Source organism: Aquarana catesbeiana, linkage group LG09 (genome assembly GCF_042186555.1).
Source record: "Aquarana catesbeiana isolate 2022-GZ linkage group LG09, ASM4218655v1, whole genome shotgun sequence".
In the NCBI taxonomy this organism is placed as follows: domain Eukaryota; kingdom Metazoa; phylum Chordata; class Amphibia; order Anura; family Ranidae; genus Aquarana; species Aquarana catesbeiana.
In genome coordinates, this window is record NC_133332.1 from 39,832,255 (window position 1) to 39,856,329 (window position 24,075).

Consider the following 24,075-nt stretch of genomic DNA (forward strand, 5'->3'; position numbering starts at 1 on the left):
GATGGGCACTAATAGATGGCACTGATTGGCAGCATTGATGATGAGGTACTGATTGGCATCTGACATTGGCACTGACATGCGTTACTGATGGGCACTGACTGGCAGCTGTTGGGCACTGATTTGCAGCTGTGGTGGCACCTCTGATGGGGGCTGCACTGATAATTAATGCACTGATTATCATCTCAGACCACCCCTCTGACAGGAGAGCCGCCGATTGGCTCTCCTTGTCAGCATGAGCCGAGGAAAGCCATTTACTGGCACTTCCTGCTTACTGTGATTAGCTGTGATTAGCTTTGATTGGTCACAGCTGATCATGTAGTAAAGGGCCTATGTCAGAGGCCCTTTACCTAGATCAGAGTTGCAGTGTGTCATACTGACACACCACCGATCACCGTGCTGCGTGCCCCTGCGTGCGCATGATGGCGTCTTATCCAGGATAACTTTACATTAACGACTTCCCACCCTGTCTATAGCAGGATAACGCCTGGGCAGGAAGTGGTTAATGTAAAGTTTTCATTTCTTTGAGTTGATTAATTTTTTCTATGTTTTAAAAAGAATTTTTGAATGCTTCTCTGTAATTATTGTGATCTGTTGTTGCAGGGTCCTTAAACAGCACGGGGCCCATAGGCCACTGCATATGCTGCCTATCTGGTAATCTGGCACAGGTGACTCCTACAGTGATTCACTGGTTCCCCCAGGTATGGAATATATATAATTACATTTGTCCAAGCAGGACCAATGTAACTATGTAATAGAATCCATATAATCTATAGATTCCACACCTGTCTCCTCCCATAAATTCAGGCCACCATGCTGGCCTTCTAACTTATGGTCGTGGCCCTCTGACTGAGACAACATACAGTTAGGTCCATAAATATTGGGACATTGACACAATTCTAATCTTTTTGGCTCTATACACCACCACAATGGATTTGAAATGAAACGAACAAGAGGTGCTTTAACTGCAGACTTTCAGCTTTAATTTCAGGGTACTTACATCCAAATCAGGTGAATGGTGTAGGAATTACAACAGTTTGTACATGTGCCTCCCACTTTTTAAGGGGCCAAAAGTAATGGGACAATTGGCTGCTCAGCAGTTTCATGGCCAGGTGTGTGTTATTCCATCATTATCCCATTTACAAGGAGCAGATAAAAGATCCAGAGTTAATTTCAAGTGTGCTATTTGCATTTGGAATCTGTTGCTGTCAACTTTCAATATAAGATCCAAAGAGCGGTCACTATCAGTGAAGCAAGCCATCATTAGGCTGAAAAAACAAAACAAACCCATCAGAGACATAGCAAAAAACATTAGGTGCGGCCAAATCAACTGTTTGGGACGTCCTTAAAAAGAAAGAACGCACTGGTGCGCTCAGCAACACCAAAAGACCCCGAAGACAACGGAAAACAACTGTGGTGGATGACCGAAGAATTCTTTCCCTGATGAAGAAAACACCCTTCACAACAGTTGGCCAGATCAAGCACACTCTCCAGGAGGTAGGTTTATGTGTGTCAAAGTCAACAATCAAGAGAAGACTTCACCAGAGTGAATACAGAGGGTTCACCACAAGATGTAAACCATTGGTGAGCCTCAAAAACAGGAAGGCCAGATTAGAGTTTGCCAAACAACATCTAAAAAATCCTTCACAATTCTGGAACAACATCCTATGGACAGATGGGACCAAGATCAACTTGTACCAGAGTGATGGGAAGAGAAGAGTATGGAGAAGGAAACAAACTGCTTATGATCCAAAGCATACCACCTCATCAGTGAAGCATGGTGATGGTAGTGTCATGGCGCGGGCATGTATGGCTGCCAATGGAACTGCAAAAGCAGCAGGATGAATTCTGAAGTGTTTCGGGCAATATTATCTGCTCATATTCAGCAAAATGCTTCAGAACTCATTGGACGGCGCTTCACAGTGCAGATGGACAATGACCAGAAGCATACTGCGAATGCAATCAAAGAGTTTTTTAAGGGAAAGAAGTGGAATGTTATGCAATGGCCAAGTCAATCACCTGACCTGAATCCAATTGAGCATGCATTTCACTTGCTGAAGACAAAACTGAAGGGAAAATGCCCCAAGAACAAGCAGGAACTGAAGACAGTTGCAGTAGAGGCCTGGCAGAGCATCACCAGGGATTAGGGATGAGCCGAACACCCCCCTGTTCGGTTCGCACCAGAACATGCGAACAGGAAAAAAGTTCGTTCGAACACGCGAACACCGTTAAAGTCTATGGGACACGAACATGAATAATCAAAAGTGCTAATTTTAAAGGCTCATATGCAAGTTATTGTCATAAAAAGTGTTTGGGGACCTGGGTACTGCCCCAGGGGACATGGATCAATGCAAAAAAAAATTTTAAAAACGGCTGTTTTTTCAGGAGCAGTGATTTTAATAATGCTTAAAGTCAGACAATAAAAGTGTAATATCCCTTTAAATTTCATAGCTGGGGGGTGTCTATAGTATGCCTGTAAAGGGGCGCATGTTTCCCGTGTTTAGAACAGTCTGACAGCAAAATGACATTTCGAAGGAAAAAACACATTTAAAACTACCCGCGGCTATTGCATTGCCAACAATACACATAGAAGTTCATTGATAAAAACGGCATGGGAATTCCCCACAGGGAAACCCCGAACCAAAATTTAAAAAAAAAATGACGTGGGGTTCCCCCTAAATTCCATACCAGACCCTTATCCGAGCACGCAACCTGGCAGGCCGCAGGAAAAGAGGGGGGGATGAGAGTGCGGCCCCCCCTGAACTGTACCAGGCCACATGCCCTCAACAATGGGAGGGTGCTTTGGGGTAGCCCCCCAAAACACCTTGTCCCCATGTTGATGAGGACAAGGACCTCATCCCCACAACACTGACCGGTGGTTGTGGGGGTCTGCGGGCGGGGGGCTTATCGGAATCTGGAAGCCCCCTTTAACAAGGGGACCCCCAGATCCTGGCCCCCCCTGTGTGAAATGGTAAGGGGGTACTTACCCCTACCATTTCACTAAAAAAACTGTCAAAAATGTTAAAAATGACAAGAGACAGTTTTTGACCACTCCTTTATCTTCTGGTTCTTCTGGTTCTTCCTCTGGCGTTCTCGTCCAGCATCTCCTCCGCGGCGTCTTCTATCTTCACTTGAGGATTTGGAATGTAGGTAGTGAAGCAAGCGGAATTCCATCTACCTAATTTCTTGATCACATGGTGCCTATCAGTGCCATCTGTCAGTGCCCATCAGTGCAGACTCCGTGCTGTGACGCAGCTGAGACTGCTCCAATCCGGAAGAAATGTCCGGAGTACTGGCCAATGTCGAGGCCCAGGTTGACTAGTAGAATCCTAACATGCCTGATAAACTGGCTGCCACTCAGGGGGCTGTTTGGAAAAGGCAACAACGGTCTACAGTCTGGCTGGCTGGGAAGGTGCGACAGTAGTCGGTTGAGTACTGCCACTGGTCACCAGGCATTGTTAGTCGGAAAGAGGTCGACGTCAACCCCGGGACCTGTTTGTTGACTTTTGGGCCGTGAATACAGATGACTTTCCGGGGTCCTGTAATGACAAAAAATGCCAGATGCCAGCTAGTTATAGCCTGATAGTATTATGAGAAAGAGCCAGCTGCGTGTGGCAGTACGATATGAAGGCTAGGACCTGCCTAATGTCACCTGTTGTAACTCCGGAGTACGAGGCTAAAAACCTGCCGTAGGTATTCCAAGCAGTGCGATTGGCCTTAAGGAGTGGTTAATGAGCTAGGTTGCGTTGGCAAGGTGTGGTTTCAATCTATCGTTATCAGTGACCAAGGTGGGACAGGAGTAGTCAATGGGTCGGCTCCAGGTTCCTGCTGGAAAAATGAAATGAAATTGAAACGTGACAGCGCATCTGCTGCGACATTGCACTTGCCTGGAACATGCTTGCAGTGAATAAAACTGGTAATGGAGTGACAACTGCACCAGTCTGTGTAGGAAGGACATGACGTGGAATGATTTGGACCTACCCTCATTGATGATGTTGGTCGTGGCCTGATTAGCTGTAGTAAAGAACATCGTTTGACCTGTCCAGTAGTGGCCCCAAACATGGGCAGCTGCCTTGATGGGGTTCAGCTCGAAGAGCGAAGAGGACTGAGTGAAGCCAGGGATTAAAAGGATTTCTGTGGGCCAAGGTTCAGCGAATCAGTGCAGGCAGCAAAATAGCAGCAAAGCCTGTGGAGGCTGTGGCATCCGTGACTACCTGTGGTGACTGAGCTGATGCTGAAGGGATGAACATCGATATGTCGCTCCAGTTTGTGAGGAACTCATCCCACATTGCTAAGTCTGCTATCGCTGCCGGGTCTAGTTTAAGAATTTGATCAGAGTCTTCCGCTTGAGTGCTAAAAACCAAGCGCCGTAAAATAAAAGACTGCCCCTGGGAAATAATCCTCATGGCAGAAATGAGCATCCAGAACAAGGACTACAGCTGCCTCTTAGTACACCCTCGTAACAGCGTAAAGTCAGTTAGTTTGTCATGAGGCAGGCTGGCCTGCATGGCACGTGTGTCCAGAGTGATGCCTAGGATGGTGATAGAGTGTGCCGGGCCCTCCACTTTATGTTCGGCTATGGGCACATTGAGCTTGTTAAACACCACTCTTAACTTGTCTAGGTCTGCCGGGGGTATGCCGGAAACCATTGAGGTAATAGATGACCATCTGACACTGGGCCTGGTGCGATAGGATCTATGTAAGGGACTGGGAGAAAACATGGAACAGCCACGGGCTGCTTTTGGACCCAAAGGTCAACTTGGTGGCGAAGTAATAAGAATCCCTCCACTTAATGCCGCGCCACCGCCAGAAGGATGGCTCGATAGGCAGGAGCTTGAACGCATCTGAAATTGACTGCTTTAGACAGCCAGGAGCCGGTACCTGGACTTATGATGGTGGTAAGGATTTAAGTGCAGCGCTAAGTAACTAGTGATATGTGCAATAATACAAATATATGAGTGACAGCGCACAAACATCCATTAATGGAATTGTAATAAAGAGTGTAGCTGCACTGACCCTAAAGTGAAATATATACCTTACCACGTGAACAATTTTTATCTGTGATTCATGAAAAATTATTAATAAATTCATTAATCAAAACTCAGAATAAGAAAAACTAGAATAAAAGAAATGACTAAAATGAAAAATCATGTGTCAACAATAGTCACAATAATCCTCTTCACAAGCTGCTTATCCGAATCCCACGTGCACAAATTCACATCCGTGATTGGAAAACTTTTCACCAATTCGTGAAGCACCACCACCTAAAATGGACACTCACCAGAAACAGGGAAAAAATGTGCCTAATTTTGGGTTAACCACTTCACTTTTATAGGTATATCTGAAGTTCCCCAAATTGGTTGCCACTGGTTACTCCTTACACCTCCACATTAGTCTCGGTATCTCATAAAACGCAGACATCCATCATTGCGCAACATATTTTAAAATGTATTAAATCAATACAGTAAAAATATAGTATGTACACTCACAAGTCCAGTGCCTTTAGACCGGCACTGAGTCTTTCCAGCAGTGAATTTTTGGCCCTAGCTAGCGCCGTTCCATCTCCCAGGATCGGCGTGCGGTCCAAGCCTCGATCTGGTGCGAGTTGGGGCAGGAAGTGACTTCGGCGTTTACCCAGAACCCTCTGATGACGCATGATTGGATGCGGAACACGTAGAGGAGTCCTTGGGTGGGTCACTTTAAGAAATTCTCCTGCTTTACCTAATATCTGTGCTCCATATGCTTTATCAATCCTGTTGATATTGATAAGTAAAAGACTCTGGGATTTTTCTATATCATTTAGGATTACTAAGCATCCTCATAACCAACGTCTTATATTGTTCATTTGTCATAATTATCACATTGATTTGATCACTATATCCCATATATGTTCTAAATTGGAAACCACTGATTCTCCCTCCTTCAGGATTCTCCTTCCTGATTTGCTGAGACACAGCAGCGGTGTCACTGGTGCCCGCTATTGTCAATCAAAATCAGCTAGCCAATCAGGAGAGAGGAGGCGGGGCCAGCGTGGGGCTTCGTGTCTGAATGGACACAGGAAGCTGTGGCTCCGCTCAGGTGCCCCCATAGCAAGCTGCTTACTGTGGGGACACTGAACTGGAGGGAGTGGCCAGGATCACAGAACAGGGGCCCATGAAGAGGGGGGTCCGGGCTGCTCTGTGCAAAAGCACTGCACAGAGCAGGTAAGTATAACATGTTTGTTATTTTTATAGGAAAAAAACGAGACTTTACAATCACTTTAAGCTGGCCATAGATGGTTCGATTCTCGGCTGGTTCAGCAGGGCCTGGCCAAGATTTGATCCATGTATAGGCAGGCTGACTGTACCCACGTCAATCCACTGATCGACTTGGGTACAACAAGCATGTTGGATTTTTGCACGCGATTATTGCCAGCGGCTATAACTACTAGTAGTAATCACTGTGTTCTCTCCCAACCGAGAGAACACAATAGCTCTGTGGGAGGGATTCCCCCATCAACATTGACTGTGTTGCTGGGTGAATCAAGCATTTTTCTCTTCTTGCAACTTGTGGTTGCAGGGCAGAAAATTGCATCATCTATGGCCTGCCTTAGACTGATAGTTGCTTGTTTCTTCAAATCCTTTTCTTTGTCAACCGCATCCTCCTCTGAGAAATGTACTTGCTTACAAAATACACATTACCCTGTAATCTTAGATAAATAATACCATTTTTTTTTCAATGTGGTTACTTACACTAATGCCGAAGTTGTTATTGAGGTAATTGATACAATTGCTGAGGGTTATTACTGTGGTCACTGACACCAATGCTGTTCTTTTATTGATCCCACTACCAACAATGCTTTTGCTATGGAGTCCACTGACACCAATGTTGGGGGTTATTATTGCATCCACTGACACCAATGCCAGGCGTTACTATTCCTGCCATTGACACCAATGATAGCGCTTATTTTACTCCCACTTGCTTAGGGCTCATCTACACTGGCGGCTGAGGTAGTGAAAACAGGGGGTTGAGCAACCAACCACCTAAACTGTCCAATTGCAGCCTAAGGGTATAGTACATAATGCTGCAGCTGCAATGCTTTCGAGCACAGTAAAAATTATACAGCAAATCACATTTGGCAGGCAGTACTGCCACCCATGGTAACCCATTCAAACTCTTGGCTTGTGATTGTGACCCAGTATTTCAATAGAAAATTTCCCTTAGAGCACTTTTTAACATGGACAGAGCAGGGGCGTTGTAGTTTTAGCGGCGCTTTACCGTCGTTTTAGAGGTGCTTTTCGCCCAATAGCGGGGGCGCTTTTAAACCCCTGCTAGCAGCCAAATAAAGGGTTAAAAGGGCCGCTGCCGAGGCACTTTGCAGGCGCATTGGCAGCGCTCCCCATTGATTTCAATGGGCAGGGGCGCTTTAGGAGCGGTGGATACAACGCTCCTAAAGTGCCCCAAACATGCTGCTTGCAGGACTTCTTTTAACATCCTGCCAGCGCAGCACCCCAGTGTGCAAGCACTCTGGGTTACACAGGTGCTATTTTTAGCGCTAAATCGCCTGAAAAAAGGCCTCCAGTGTGAAAGGGGTCTTTGTCTAAAATAATGGAATTCAGGAGACGGTAGTATCATCTTCTGTATGCCTGGCAGCCATTACAATCTACCCCTTATACTACTATTGTGCGGCCCTCTTAAGGTGTTGGGGTGCAGTTGAGGCCCTCTATAATTTTCAAGCTGACCACCAGTAATTAAGATACTTAAAAGAGAAATCTGACCCTGTCCACGGGGAACAAACTCTAGCTGGTAAATAGGCAGAGTGAGTCCGTGTTACACTCCTAGATCAGTACATGGAATACTTCAACAGCTGGAAAAAAGTATAACAGTGGAAAACTCTTGAACACAACTAAACTGGAAGATCTTGCAAAACAGAAGATTAAACACAGACTAAACAAAGCTTTTAGTGAACACACCCTTATATCAGCCCTTTTACAAAAGATTGCAGTAGAAGCTGATTAAAGTCTATATTTGTTAAAGAGTAAGTAAACCCTGATGGGTTCTACTTCCTCTTTGTTCCCCTGAAAAGTAAAAGCATAATGGGCTAGTATGCATCACATACTAGCCCATTATGTTGCATTTACCTGCAAACGAAGCCTGCAATGTCCCCGATGGTGGCCGCACCCATCTTCGCCCCTCTTCTTTCCGGGGCTGTGGACTCTGGCTCTGTGACTGGCCGGAGTCGCATGCCGTCACTCCTGCACATGCACGCGGGAGCCATCAGTCACAGCACTTACTAGTGAAGAAACGGCATAGAGGGCCATTTCTTCACAGCGCACGCACCGATGATGTCGGTGCAAGCGTATATGGTAAATATCTCTTAAACCGTGTAGGTTTAGGAGATATTTCAAGTACTTACAGGTAAGCCTCATTATAGGCTAAAAGTGGTGTAACTAAGTTTACAATCTCTTTAATTTAATGATATCTTATTTCTGGATTAAGACTGTACTCACCGCATTGTCTGCCAGGAATAATGTAACATAGGAGTATTAGCATCCATGGTTTTCTTACCCAGCTATTTGAAATGAAATTAGATGCTAGAAAGGAGTTGGAGACCTGCAACAAAGCATGACCTTGTTAAACATTTAAAAAAAGGAATATAAATATGCAAAAGAGTCTACCTAATTGGATTGCTGGATGGTATTATCTGAGATACAGGCCTGATTTTTTAATTTCCTCAGTTTTACTATGGGGTTCATTTACTAATACTGGAGAGTGCAAAATCTGGTGCAATTTTGCATAGAAACCAATCAGCTTCCAGGTTTTTTGTCAAAGCTTAATTGAGCAAGCTGAAGTTAGAGACGGATTGGTTACTATGCAGAGCTGCACCAGATTTTGCACTCTTCAGTTTTATTAAATCGACCCCTAAGGCCGACTATACATGGGTCGAATTTTGAAAGAATTTTCTTTAGAAAATCCTATATAAGAATATTGGTTCGAATTTTGCAGCATTAGTGGGCCGCAGTAATGGCCGATTTGTTGGAATTTTTTTTAAAACTGAACAATTTTCTAATCAATGATGGGAGAATCATATAAGAAATGCACATGAGCACAAAGAAAATTCCTGGAAAGAAAAAAAAATTCCTGGCCATGAAGATTCTTTTCTGTAGCAACATGAAGTGAAGTTGAAGGCTTGGTTGGTTAAATTTCAAAATGAATGGTGGCATCATCAGATCACAAAATGCACAACATTTCTGATTTTCAAAAGAAAATTAATTTGGAATTCAACCCATGTATGGCCTGCATAAGTGTACAGTGTATGTCAAAACAGGTTTACTTGAGCTCATTCTCATTTTACACTTTAGTAAATTTGGTACAGGATTAATTCAGGGAACAATTTCCAATAAATTAAACTCACTTACAGAATTAAAACCCCCATTTACTTTTACTGACAAATACAGTGCATCCAGAAAGTATTCACAGCGCTTCACTTTTTCCCCATTTTGTTTTGTTATAACCTTATTCTAAAATGGATTAAATTCATTATTTTCCTCAAAATGCTACAAACAATACCCCATAATGACAATGTAAAAGAAGTTTGTTTTAAATCTTTGCAAATTTATTAAAAATAAAAAACAAAATCCCATGTACCCATGTAATCCCAACTTCACATAATTGTCCTGTAGCCATTCCTTTGTTATCTTGTCTGTGTTCTTAGAGTTATTGTCCTGTTGGAAGATGAACCTTTAACCAGTGTGAGATCCAGAGCAGGTTTTCATCAAGGATGTCTCTGTACATTGCTGCATTCATCTTTCCCTCGATCCTGACTAGTCTCCCAGTTCCTGTTTCTAAAAATTTCCCCACAGCATGATGCTGCCACCACCATGCTTCACTGTAGGGATGGCATTGGCCAGATGATGAGCAGTGCCTGGTTTCCTCCAGACATAACGCTTGCCATTCAGGCCAAAGAGTTCAATGATTGTTTCAGCAGACCAGAGAAGTTTGTTTCTCATGGTCTGAGAGTCACCAGGTGGGCTGTCATGTGCCTTTTTACTGAGGAGTGGCTTCCGTCTGGCCACTCTACCATACAGGCCTGATTGGTGGAGTGCTGCAGGGATGGTTGTTCTTCTGGAAAGTTCTCCTCTCTCCACAGAGAAATGTTGGAGCTCTGTCAGAGTGACCATCGGGTTCTTGGTCACCTCCCTGACTAAGTCCCTTCTCCACTTCTCAGTTTGACCAGGAGGCCCGCTCTAGAAAGAGTCCTGGTGGTTCCAAACTTCTTCCATTCATGGATGATGTAAGCCACTGTGCTCACTGGGACCTTCAATGCTGCAGAAATTTTTCTGTACCCTTCCCCAGATCTGTCCCTCCATATAATCCTGTCTCGGAGGTCTATAGACAATTCCTTGGACTTCATGACTTGGTTTGTGCTCTGACATGCACTGTTAACTGCGAGACCTTATGTGCCTTTCCAAATCATGGTCAATCAACTAAATTTACCACAGGAGGACTCCAATGAAGTTGTAGAAACATGTCAAGGATGCTCAGTGGAAACAGGATATCTGAGCACAGTTTTGAGTGTCACGACAAAGGCTGTGAATACTTGCGTACTGTACATGTGATTTTTTTGTTTTTTATTTTTAACAAATTGGCAAAGTTTTCAAACAAATTTCTTTCACTTTGTCATTATGGGGTATTGTTTGTAGAATTTTGAGGAAAATAATGAATTTAATCCATTTTGGAATAAGGCTGTAACATAACAAAGTGTGGAAAAAGTGAAGTGCTGTGAATACGTTCCAGATGCACTATATATCTATGCATCTCTGGTAGCCTCACATTCCAGTCTTTGGAGATGGTGTTTAGTAAGCAAAAAGAGTTCAGGCATGTATCCCACTTCTGACACTCAATTTATATATCTCCACTAATTCAGGGTACTTTGTCGCAGTAAGTGGGCTTAGCACTATATGACCATATAGTGTGACCAAACCCCCGTATTTTTTGAATATGTTCAAGTGTTTTTAACTAGCCTTGCAGGAAATGTCATTCTTGTATGTGTGCGCTGTAAAATATTTTGTACTGTTTGTAGGTCTTATAGCAGCACCATCTTGAATTTAAACGCATTTTAGGGTGTGCCCCCCAAATATGTTCTTGTATAATGTATCGGGAGGATGGCTGATGACACAGAGATGGTTTTGTTAAAAAATAGTTTCACACTCTTCAGAGTAATTTCTCCTTTCTTAATGTCCTCTTAAAGTGATATTAAAGGCTTACTTTATTTTTATTTTTTTTAAATAACTTACATGTCTTACTCACCTGCTCTGTGCAGTGGTTTTGCACAGAGCAGCCCTGATACTCCTTTTCTCAGGTCTCTCGTCAGTGCTCCTGGCCCCTTCCTCCTGCATAAGGTCCGTGCTTGGTGCTTGGCAGGACCCCATTCTGTTACTAGGAGTGAGGTAACAGAGGTACACTGGACTGGTGAGGTGAAGAAGGCGCAGGCTCAGCATGTCCCTCCTAATGCAACATAAAAGTTACAGTGTGTAGTGGCTTGGGACGAGTCGCTTTTCAGAGGAACTCTGCACTTTATTACTGCACATAGTGAAGGCTAATCTCTAATGCCCTGTACACACGAGCGGACTTTTTGACCGGACTGGTCCGACGGACCGAATCCGTCAGACAATCCGACCGTGTGTGGGCTTTATCGGACTTCCGACAGACCTTTTCAGTCGAAAAACCGACGGACTTTTCAAATCTTCAAATCTTCCCGCCAGAACTCCACCAGACCCAGTCCCTATCGAGAAGCTCGTTCGTCTGTATGCTGGTCCAACGGACCAAATACGACGCAAGGGCAGCTACAGCACCTGCCCGTGAGAATGTTTCCAGCGCGATCCTATCGCACTGGTTCTCGGCGACAGGGTACTATACATTTCGCGCTCGCTGCAATAGGAAAAACATATTTTCCTATTGCAACGAGCGCGAGAAATAGGCGACAATGTCCCTTAGGTCTGGTATGGATTTTAAGGGGAACCCCCTACGCCGAAAAAACGGCGTGGGGGTCCCCCCAAAATCCATACCAGACCCTTATCCGAGCACACAGCCCGGCCGGTCAGGAAAGGGGGTGGGGACGAGAGAGCGCCCCCTCCTCCTGAACCGTACCAGGCCGCATGCCCTCAACATGGGGGGGTGGGTGCTTTGAGGAAGGGGGGCGCCCTGCGGCCCCCCCACTCCAAACCTCTTGTCCCCATGTTGATGAGGCCTTCTCCCGACAACCCTGGCCATTGGTTGTCGGGGTCTGCGGGCGGGGGGCTTATCTGAATCCGGGAGGCCCCTTTAATAAGGGGGCCCCTAGATTCAGGCCCCCCGCTCTATGTGAATGAGTATGGGGTACATCATACCCTTACCCATTCACCTAGGGAAAAAAGTGTCAATAAAAAAAAACACACTAGACAGGTTTTTAAAGTAATTTATCAGGCAGCTCCGGGGGTCTTCTTCCGACTTCGGGGGTCTCTTCCGACTTCTCCGCTCTCTCCGGCCTCTTCTCCCAGTGTCCGGTTCTTCTCCAGCTCTCTGGCCTCTTCTCCGCTCTCCGGTTCTTCTCCCGCTCTCCGGTTCTTCTGCCGGGCTCCTCCGCTATCTTCTGCTCTTTTGCCGCTCTCTTGCTAGCGGGGGCCCGATCTTCTCCATCGTCTTCTTCCCTCTTCTTTTCTTCCGATGCTGACACAACGCTCTCTCCCGCTGTAATTCTGTGTTCACGGTGCGCAATGACTTATATAGGCATGGGGCGTGGTCACCGGGTGATGTCACCCGGTGACCCCACCCCTTATTACGTCACAGTCCCGGGGCATGCTGGGCAGCTTCCTAATAAATTACTTTAAAAACCTGTCTAGTGTGTTTTTTTTATTGACACGTTTTTCCCCAGGTGAATGGGTAGGGGCACGATGTACCTCATACTCATTCACATAGGGCGGGGGGCCGGGATCTGTGGGCCCCCTTATTAAAGGGGGCTCCCGGATTCCGATAAGCTGGAAAGTCCAGTCGTGTGTCCAGGGCATAAGATGGGGAACTGCCTTAATGTTTGATTGTTTGCATGACTGCAGTCCCCACCTGGTCCCAAGCATTAATGAGCGCATTCTGTGTGAATGTCACCCCATGTGCAGGGGCGCAGTAGACCCCACCCACAAGTAACTTACCATTTGGCTTCTGAAGATTTTTAGAAAATCTGCACATAACATTGTCTTTCGTCCATTCTTGCCTTTTGTCTGCCCTCAGCTTCAGTATTCATAAGAATGTCTGATTGTAATGGAAACCTGGAAAAGGAAACAAGGCAGGCCATTACTGTGGATTGAATGTCATTGTTATCTCTGCATATTGGGGAACTATACTGGGGTCCAGCATTCAATCTCTAATAGGGGTTGGTGCATTCTCCTGAGGTTTGTGTAAGTTTTCCTCTCACAGTCTAAGGCTCGGGTTCACATCTACATGCGCTGCTGTAAGAAAACATGCAGGGCTGCCATCCATTCTGAATGGCACCCCCACTCATGATAAAACACAGGGCATTTATGGGTGCAGGTACCGCAGAGAAATCGCATGGTCAAAATGACCATGCGATCTCCCTGTGGGTTACGTGTGTAAAAGGTGTATGCACCTTTTTCTGCGGGAAACGCAGTTACTGCAGCCCATTCAAATGAATCGGCTGCTGTGCCCAAGCAAACGCTGTTGGCACACATACACACATAGATTTGAACCTAGCCTAAATTATGGTAGCTTAAAGTGACTCTGTTAAAATATAATAAATAAAATATTTCTATTTGCACCACTGATCTGTTAACCCTTTTATGGTATATAAAGTGCAAAAACTATAAAATATCAATATAATGTGAAATTAAAATCTTTAAGTAAAGTGCTCACACAGTGCTAGACATAAATGTCAAAGTGTAAAATCAGTAGCTCAAAATTATAGTCCATAAATCATCTTTGAAGTGCTCATAAGGTGCATGCACTCCAAACGTCAGTGACCATTGGCTGCCCATCACATGGTAGTGATTGCAAAGGCTCTTATCAAAAAAATATGACCCCCTTTACTAAAGCAGTCATACAGGTGTTATATCAGATGTATCCATAGAAAAGCATAAGGTACCTCCAGAAAAAACCTCCACCCAACGGGTTGGACTGTGCTGTAAAAACACAATAAGAAAAGGGAAGAGCTCTCAATAGTGTAAAACCTTTAGGTTACTTTAGTAAAAAGCACAGCAGAACACTCACATGAAAATCCAAAAAATAACAGTGTTGTACAGTAGGTATATATTTCAAAATCCACGATGGAGGCTGATCGACAAGGGTGTGTGCGTCCTAGCTCCGCCCTATGTGTGTCATTATAGATGATGTCATCAGGGGCTGATGTTACATTCCTGTCTAGTAGGGACCAATGTGTATCAGTTTATTTTTACAACAGCACAGAATATGAAGGAATTATATAACTATTGAAAAAAATCGGGAGATGCTTGAAATATAAAAAAGTACTGGTTGAAGGCCTTTTCAAACTGGTGGTGTTCAGTAAACAAGTGCGTTATTTGAATGAAAAATTTAATTTTTGGAGATTCGGATGTATCCGAATCTCCGAATGGACACAAAAACAAATGGCAATGAATCAAAGAAAAGTTATTATAAATTTAACAAATGCATTTGTTTCATTCGGATCACATCACATGATGCAATAGTGGTTTGGGTCCATGGGGAAATTAACAGCTTCAGCTCCGGAAGATTTTACCCCCTTCCTGACCAGAGCACTTTTTGCGATTTGGCACTGTGTCGCTCTAACTGACAATTGCGCGATCATGTGACAATGCACCCAAACAAAATTTATGTCCTTTTTTTTCCCACAAATAGAGCTTTCTTTTGGTGGTATTTGATCACCTTTGCAGTTTTTAATTTTTTCGCTATAAACAAAAAAAGAGCAACAATTTTGAAAAAAATGCAATATTTTTTACTTTTTGCTCTAATAAATATCCCCCAAATATATATAAAAAAAAAATTTTTTTTCTCAGTTTAGGCCGATATGTATTCTTCTACATATTTTTGAAAAAAAAAACAAAAACGCAATAAGCGTATATTGATTGGTTTGCGCAAAAGTTAGAGCGTCAACTAAATAGGGGATAGTTTTATGGCATTTTTATTATTATTATTATTTTTTTTTTACTAGTAATGGCGATGATCTGAGATTTGTATCTGGACTGCGACATTATGGCGGACACATCAGACAATTTTGACACATTTTTGGGACCATTGGCATTTTTACAGTGATCAGTGCTATAAAAATGGATTGATTACTGTAAAAATGTCACTGGCAGGCAAGGGGTTAACACTAGGGGGCGATCAAGGGGTTAATTGTGTTCCCTAGTGTGTGTTCTAACTGAAGGGGGGAGGGGACTGTGTAGGGTAGATGACAGATTGCTGTTCATACTCTGTATGAACAGACGATCTGTCTCTTCCCCCCCCTCATAGAACCGGAAACTGTGTGTTTACACACACAGATTCCGGTTCTCTGTGTGTCAGCAGCGATCGCGGGAGCCCAGAGGTGATTGCGCCCGCCAGGCACTCGCATCAGCTCCAGGGGCAAACAGTGGGCGCGCCCCCCCGCCGAAGCGTGCATGCCCCTAGTGGCCACAGGGCGAAGCTACATAACGTTGTTTTGTCCAGCCGTGCCATTCTGCCGCAGTACAACTGCGGTGGCTGGTTGGCAAGTGGTTAATTACTTTTTCAAATTTGTTCGATAATTTGGATTTGGATATTGAAAACTATTACCAAAACTATTATACTACACTAAACCTTTTACCCAATCTCTAAATTATTGTGTTTGCTATTTTGAAAAGCCAGTATAAAGAAAAAAGTAATGGTGACAAAGAGTACTTTTCTGTTTAACCAATTATTCCTGGCATATTAATTCTGCATGGTCCATGTAACTGGCAGGGGCATGTGCATTTCCTACAAACCTTGTGCTGAAATTTGCCCTTCTTTCTTATCTCAGAAAATTGGGAGAATGCTCCTACATATAACTGAATTTAGAGCGTATATCTTAAAGTGGAGTTCCACCCACTTTTACAACTCTTCAGCATCCCTCACTAAACTCTGCGCTGTAAACAAATTGGATATTTTTAAAATTTTTTTCTCAGCACCTACTGTATATCTGCTGTATTCATTTTTCACTTCCTCCCCCCTGGCCGCGGCCCATCGCATCATTTCCTGTTTGCAATGCCTTCTGGGAAAGGGCGGCAACTTCCTCTGACACACGCCGTAGCTATGGAAACCTGACCTGAAACCTATCACACTGCTTGCGCTGCACTGAGCATGTGCGAGATCTGCAAGGATGAGATCCAGGAAGAAATACAAGTCTGGCTTCAGATGCCCACACTTAAGATGGCCACGGCCTGCTGGAAGTTTATAAAATAACAAACTACTGCTATAAACTAACAAAACAGACCTTAGTTTACAGACTAACTTTACTAGAATACATTAAGCTTGTGTATTATAGGGGTATTTTTATTTAAAAAGTATCATTTCGGCCGGAACCCCACTTTAATGTGATGATAGGTCAGGATTATATAAAAAATTTATTTTTTTGGAGGAATGCTATTTCTGAAACACAGAAGAACATGTACAAAAAAAGTCTTATAAAAAATATTTCTGCTGCAATACCTACTGACCTACTAAAGTACCAAAGTGGAGTAGAGGACGCTAACTTTAAAAATACATTTACACTTTACAAAGAAACATTTCCAATTGATTGGATAACAGGTCAGCTCAACTTCACTGCATTCACTAAGCAAAATTCATTTTCTCTTTTCAGAGTGAATTTTCATCCAGCTTAGTGAACAGGGTCATTTTGTGCTGAATTCAGTAATCCAATAATGTGCAAGCAAAAATCAATTTATTTTTATTTTTTTTTTGCACGACTGGGAATTTTTCGCGACGTGCACTTTGTTTCACCAGGTATATAAAGATAAGTGAACATTCGCTTTGCAAATTGAAAATTCTTTGTAAAGTGAACATGATCTACTTTAGTAAATCAGGGTTACTATTCCTACTTATTAACACTTGTATTTAAAACCTTCAGCACTGTTTCTAATATCCGCAAACGTACTTGTTGTAGAACAAGCACACTTTGGTTAGTGTTAATAAACCTCCCTGCACGGTTCTATTTTTTTTTCCTTTCCGTAAAACTTTAGTACAGAATCTCATGGAGTACGTTCTCATGCCCTGTACACACAATCGGAAATTCTGCCAGCAAAAGTCCGATGGGAGCTTTTGGTCGGAATTTCCGACCGTGTATATGCTCCATCGGACTTTTTGAGATTGAGAGTATGTTCTCTAATTTTCAGACGGAAAAAGTTCCTATCGGAAATTCTGATCGTCTGTAGCAATTCCGACGCGCAAAATTCCTACGCATGCTCGGAAACAATTCGACGCATGCTCAGAAGCATTGAACTTCATTTTCTCGGCTTGTCGTAGTGTTGTAGGTCACCGCGTTCTTGACGGTTGAAAGTTCAGAGAACTTTTGTGTGACTGTGTGTATGCAAGGCAAGCTTGAGCGGAATTCCGTCGGAAAAACCATCCAAGATTTTTCAGACGGAAATTCCAATCGTGTGTACGGAGCATAAGATATAGCAAAATAAACATAATAATAAAATAAGTCAAATCAGAGGGATAATGGGCTAGAAATGTGGTAAGAAATTCGGTTTAGGCGGGCAGCTTACCTCGATTTTGTATTGACTTGTCTCCAAACCTACATGGAAAACAAGACAAAGTCACAAAGTGAAACCGAAAGTAATTTTCGAGCATTTCCGGAGAAACTTTAACCTCTTAATGGCTTAACATGCTATGTAAGAAAAGTGATACATTTACAAATCCACTGTCTTTTTAACAGCCATGTTACTTTATTAGGATTAAACGTATAGAAAAACAATAACGCATTGAAATGATTAATGAAATCTTCAACAACAAATACACAATTATTATTCTAGTCAGGAAAAGGGGTTTGTGGGACTTTATATGAGATGATGACGTAGTCATCAATCTCCATCCCTGTCAATATATAGGAGTATAGAGGCGGGACTTTAAATGAAGTATGCGATGGGTCAAAAAATGTTGTTTGGTAAATGTAATTATATCTGAAATATATACTGGTAATTCATAATACACTATAACATAAATATCTCATATTCAATAAATTTCATATATATATATATATATATATATATATATATATATATATATATATATATATATATACATAATTTAATACCTGCATGATCTAAAAAAATCCTCTAATCCCTTACATTAAAGCGGAGTTCCACCCAAAAGTGGAACTTCCACTCATCTGATTCCTCTCCCCCTCCAGTGCCACAATTGGCACCTTTCAGGGGGGAGGGGGGACAGGATACCTGTCTTTGACAGGTATCCTTTCCCTCTTCCGAGAGCCTCAGCCGCGGCTATTGACGTCATGGCTGGGGCTCCCTCCTCCTTCCCTTGTCACCGGGCCAGTAGGAGAGAGGAGCGGGCCTCGCGCATGCAAAGTAGGGTTCCCACAGTGAAGCCGAAAGGCTACACTGCCAGGTACCCTTACCTACAATGGTGGCGGCAGCACCCAACAGCTGATGGAAACATCAGCTGCGGTGCCAAAATTGCTGGACACCAGGACAAGTAAGTGTCCTATTATTAAAAGCCAGTAGCTGCAGTATGTGTAGCTGCTGGTTTTTAATTTTTTTTTTTTTTTTTGGGCGGACCTCCGCTTTAAAGAAGGAAAATATGTACTAGATAAAAACTTTAACTGGCCCTAAAATACACAGTTCATAATAACATTTGACAAAGGTAACACATGATAAATATCGGGACCCAACATATATAAATTCATATTGAAATATAATGTATTAAAAATGCATAGGAAAAACCCACAGTAGATAGATGAGGTATAGATAGGCATGGTTAAAACACGACATCTGTTGACTCAACGCCTTTCATGACTTTATGTTTCTCATCAGGAGAAAGCGTGTCAGTCTATCTCTGCAATGACATGTTGAAAATTACTAATTAGACTAATATAGTCATGAATGTTGAAAGTGCCAAAAGGGGTATAGTACCCCATATGATACTCACAGGGCATCCAGTCCACATGCTGATAATATGGTATTACGGGCCATGAGTATCCCCAAACGGGGAACATCTTTTTGGGAGCTGAGATGGTGTCTTCTGCAAACAGACAAACTCAAAGGTTAAGAGACGGGCGCAGCATCCAGCTGTAATAAATGAGTGGGCATGTGATGCCAGGAAACCAAATTGTGACTGTGGAAAAGGAGTGGTATGTGTTAAACCAAGGTGCATGAGATCCCTTTGTAAGAATAGGGAAACCAGTGCCTGAAAAATGAAAATATTATCATAAACCCCCACTAAGCCATTCCCCAAGAGCATTAAAAACTTAAAGAGGAGGTCCAGCCCCCCCACTAAAAATGTAAAGTCAGCAGCTACAAATACTGCAGCTGCTGACTTTCAATATATGGACACTTACCTGTCCAGGGAGCCCGCAATGTCGTCACCCCAGTCGATCTTCAGATCAGCTGTCGGATGCAGCCATTGCCATTCCTGTTGAGCGAACCCGACAGTGAAACCTTTCAGCTTCACAGCCGGTTCCCTACTGCGCATGTGCAAAGCGCGCTGTGCTTTCTAATTGGTCTGGCGACGGAGGAAGGAGTAGGGGGCTGAACTTCTGAGAGACGGCGCTGCGGCCCCGTCTCCCGGAAGTGGGAAACAGTACCTGTCAAAAACAGGTACCCACTCCCCACTCCCCTGAAAGGTGCCAAATGTGGCAATGAAGGGGGGGATGGAGACGGATAAGCAGAAGTTCCACTTTTAAGTGGAACTCCACTTTAACCAGGATACAGCTAAGCTTGAATCCAAAGCTAAAAAATATTGACTATTAACCACCCTGGCGGTATGATTATGTCAGATTTTTGTGCGTCTCAAAGCAGTACAATTGTTTTGTATAGAAATTTGTCATTTTATATTGTAGGCCTGTAATTCTTAGTAATAACACACTTAACCTCCCTGACGGGATTCCCGAGTGTGGCTCGGGGTGGATTTACAGTACCAAAAGCGGTAACCCCAAGCCACACTCGGGATCACATCGCAGGATCCAGGAAGAGGTTACTTACCTTGTCCCCAGGATCCTGCGATGTCCTCCCCGCTCTGTGTGCGAGCCGTGTCCTCCGCCGGATCTATTACACTCCAAAGACATGCTAGTAGGTTCATTGGATCCTGTCTAAATTGTCTCTAGTATGTATGAATGTGAGTTAGGGACCTTAGATTGTAAGTTCCTTGAGGGTAGGGACTGATGTGAATGTACAATGTATATGTAATGCGCTGCGTAAATTGAAGGCGCTATATAAGTACCTAAAATAAATAAATAAATAAAATTACAGTGCGAAGCTCCGTTCCCTGCGAGTGTTGCGATGCACGGGGACGGAGAACGGCGCCAAATTCAAAAAGTAAAAAACACAATACATATACAGTACACTGTAATCTTACAGATTACATTACTGTATCAATTTATTTCACCTCCCTTTTGTCCCTAGTGGTTTGTCCAGTGCCCTGCATGCAGTTTTATATTATAAATACTGTGTTCTTTCTGCCTGGAAACTGGAGATTGTCCATAGCAACCAAAACCGTCCCTTTACATCAAAAGTGGTTTTAGACCAGCTAGAAAACAGCGATAATAAATTAGAATCACTTGTAGAATTGAGCGATAGTGATTTGTGGGGAAATCCGTCATCAAACTCTGAAAGTGAAGACATCGACAATTCTGCAACTGAGCAAATTTCAGTGTTTTTGATTTGATTACATTATTGAATAATTTTTATTATTATTATATTATTATTTGTTATAATTATTTATAGTTATTTATTATATTATAATTATAATATATTATAATTTATGATTTTGTGTTTCAAACTTTATCATACCCGGGATGTCTACTAGACTCTTGTTTGGACAGATTTAAGTGAGTTATTCCTAAGAATTACAGGCCTACAATATAAAACGCCAAATTTCCATGCAAAATAATTGTACCGCTTTCAGCATTAAAAATCTGACCCAATCATACCACCAGGGAGGTTAAATCTGTCCAAACCAGAGTCTAGTAGACATCCCGGGTATGATAACGTTTGAAACACGAAATCATAAATTATAATATAATAAATAACTCTAAATAATTATAAAAAAGTAATAATATAATAATAATAAAATGAATTTCCTCACGACTATCGCTCAATTCTGCAAGTGTTCTAATTTACTATTGTTGTTTTCTAGCTGGTCTAAAACCACTTTTAATGTAAAGGGACACTTTTTGGTTGCCATGAAAATTCTCAAGTTTCCAGGCAGAAGGAACAGTATATATAATATAAAAGTGCAGGCAGGGCACTGGACAAAGCACTAGGGACAAAAGGGAGGTGAAATGATTTCATACAGTAATGTAATCTGTAAGATTACAGTGCACTGTATTGTAGTGATTTAGTATATAATTAATATTATATTGGGTTATTATAGATGATTAATAAGTAAGTATTATTATAATGATGATGATGTAAGTACTCTTCCGCAGCAACCCAATTCTTCCAGAGAGATGCACTTTATTGACTTCCAACACAGAACAAAGTCCAAAGTCCACAGATGACAAAGAAATCCGACAGAGGAAATATAATTCAGAGACCCATATTATTCAGTCTTCCCAGCCATGCACAGACAAGCCTCCCCTACACATACAAGCCTCACTTACTCATACACAGATGAGCCTTACTCCCACACTAAATGCCAGCTTGAATGTTCTCTATGAAATACTAGTCCACTAGGAGGGAGTTTCTGCTAGGTCAACCCAAAATACTCTTTGATCTTATTGTTACCCCGTCAAGTCTAATTACCATCAATAAATACTTCTACTATGGTCCTTTAAACAATGTACCCTTTGAGATGTTCAATTAGGTTTCCAGACCATACCTCACCTCACACACCTAGGTAGACTTGCATATGATTAACACATCAAAGAGTCTTCAGCTGTTCCCTTGCTATGTTAAAATTCAGTTGGACAATGCAACTGAATTTCTGGTCAGCATGGTACTCCAATACAATATTATACATAAATTGGCCAACATATTACAACATGTATGTGTTATGAACTTTGTACTTTTTGAATTTGCCGCCGGGCTCCGCCCCGTGCGTTGCGACACTTGCAGGGAACGGAGCCCGGGACACAGAGAGATTGGGCGGAGGGCCGGTGTTCCGTCAGAATCGGTGACCCATCAGATTAGGTAACGAAAGTGATGTTCTGTCACCTGCGCATGCGTCCACCGCTACCAGGTTTGCTCATGTGACAGAACACCTGCAGTCAGAAGAAGCGTCAGCAGACATCTTACTACACCCAGCTACGTCTTGAATTGCAGAGTAATATTAGCAATGTGAGTGTATATATATACAAAATAAATATAGTATATTGGCATCTGTGATGCTGTTTGGATGTTACAGTTTGAAATAAGCTGGACACCAGCAGTAGGAAGGTGGTTGAGGCCATGTTGGTACACCACGCATTACTCTCACTAAACCTTAAGTCTTTCAAAATTAAACATCCAAACAGCATCACAGATGTCAATATACTATATTTATTCATATACACTCACTTTATTGCTAAAATTACTGTCAAATTCAAGATGTAGCTGGGTGTACCAAGATGTCTGTTGCCTTCTTCTGACTGTAGCGGTAGCGGTAGGACGCATGTGCAGCTGATGGAACGTCACTTCCATTAGCTACTCCAACGGATCGCTGATTCTGCAGGAACACCAGCAAAAGGGTCCTCATTCTCAAGCTAGCATCTAGCAGCAGCAACAGGAAGTCCTTTACTTCAAGGTTAGGAAGCAATAGCCACCTCCCAAGGAACCAGGATTTCCACCGTGATCTCATACCAGGACTGGATACGGGAAATCTGGAATAACCTTGAACAACTGAACCTGCAGAAAACTGAAAAAATTGAAATACAACCTGAAATCTCTGGAGCCATCACGAGTCACGACTCAGCATGTGGTTCTCAGTAAAAAAGTTGCTCAGATACGTTTCCTCTGCATTTCTCTCCTGTCGGGCAGCACAGTAGTTCTTCATCCCTTGTAGCTTTCTTTCTCCATCAGCAGAATAGCATGTGGCCTTGGGCACACATTGCACTTCAGCAGCCCTCCTGTAGTAATCTCACATCACTAGCAGTTCCTTCTACAGCAGTCATGTGTCTCACAGCCCTTGCACACAGGCTCTGGACAAACGGGAGGCTGGGTTCACTCCCCCTGCACACAGCAGTCTCCCTCAGCACGCTTACAGCCTTTGCTCCTAATGATGGTTTATGGATGAAAAAATAAAGAAATGAATTCAATTATGGCATAAGTACAACATTTTTCTTGGAACTGGAAGACAGTCCATGCCACCAAAACAAGTTCATGCAATTAACAGGTCACTTTCTGTCAACCCTCTCTTACTTCTGACTATAAGTTCCCAAATCTATCCTCAGACTAACTAGATAAAGCTGAATAATGTAGTTAATATAAATCTTTCATGGGAAAGCCCACACAAATATATATTTTGGAACAAATTGTTCAAATTCTGGCATTAGTGTTGTTATGACCTGTGCAGTCACAGGTTGTGTAGCAGGTTTTATCATGACGCATTCTCTCTTCTTTAACGATTTATTTGTTATGTGTATTGGAAGACATCCAGAAAAATAACTGTCTCTGTAACAGAATTTAAAGTAATTCTAAAGTCTAATGCCCCGTACACACGGTCGGACATTGATCGGACATTCCGACAACAAAATCCTAGGATTTTTTCCGACGGATGTTGGCTCAAACTTGTCTTACACACACACGGTCACACAAAGTTGTTGGAAAATTCGATCATTCTAAACGCGGTGACGTAAAACACGTACATCGGGACTATAAACGGGGCAGTAGCCAATAGCTTTCATCTCTTTATTTATTCTGAGCATGCATGGCACTTTGTGCGTCGGATTTGTGTACACACGATCGGAAT

General features: G+C 42.8%; 1 protein-coding gene across 4 annotated transcripts in view; it reads right to left on the reverse strand.

Annotated features, from left to right (window-relative positions):
• Window positions 1–24,075, reverse strand: part of LOC141107533 (zinc-alpha-2-glycoprotein-like) — a 71,486-nt gene that overhangs the window by 38,980 nt on the left and 8,431 nt on the right. The window contains exons 1-5 of one of the 4 annotated variants that reach the window (XM_073598334.1): window positions 23,044–23,060; window positions 17,721–17,749; window positions 14,108–14,144; window positions 13,161–13,277; window positions 8,487–8,589 (exon numbers count right to left, since the gene is read on the reverse strand). In XM_073598334.1, the coding sequence (XP_073454435.1) occupies window positions 8,487–8,589; window positions 13,161–13,202 (145 nt within the window). In that variant the 5' untranslated portion in view covers window positions 13,203–13,277; window positions 14,108–14,144; window positions 17,721–17,749; window positions 23,044–23,060. Of the gene's footprint in view, window positions 1–8,486; window positions 8,590–13,160; window positions 13,278–14,107; window positions 14,145–17,720; window positions 17,825–23,043; window positions 23,061–24,075 lie in introns of those variants that run through there. The other 3 variants (XM_073598333.1, XM_073598332.1, XM_073598331.1) reach the window with 3 other exon arrangements.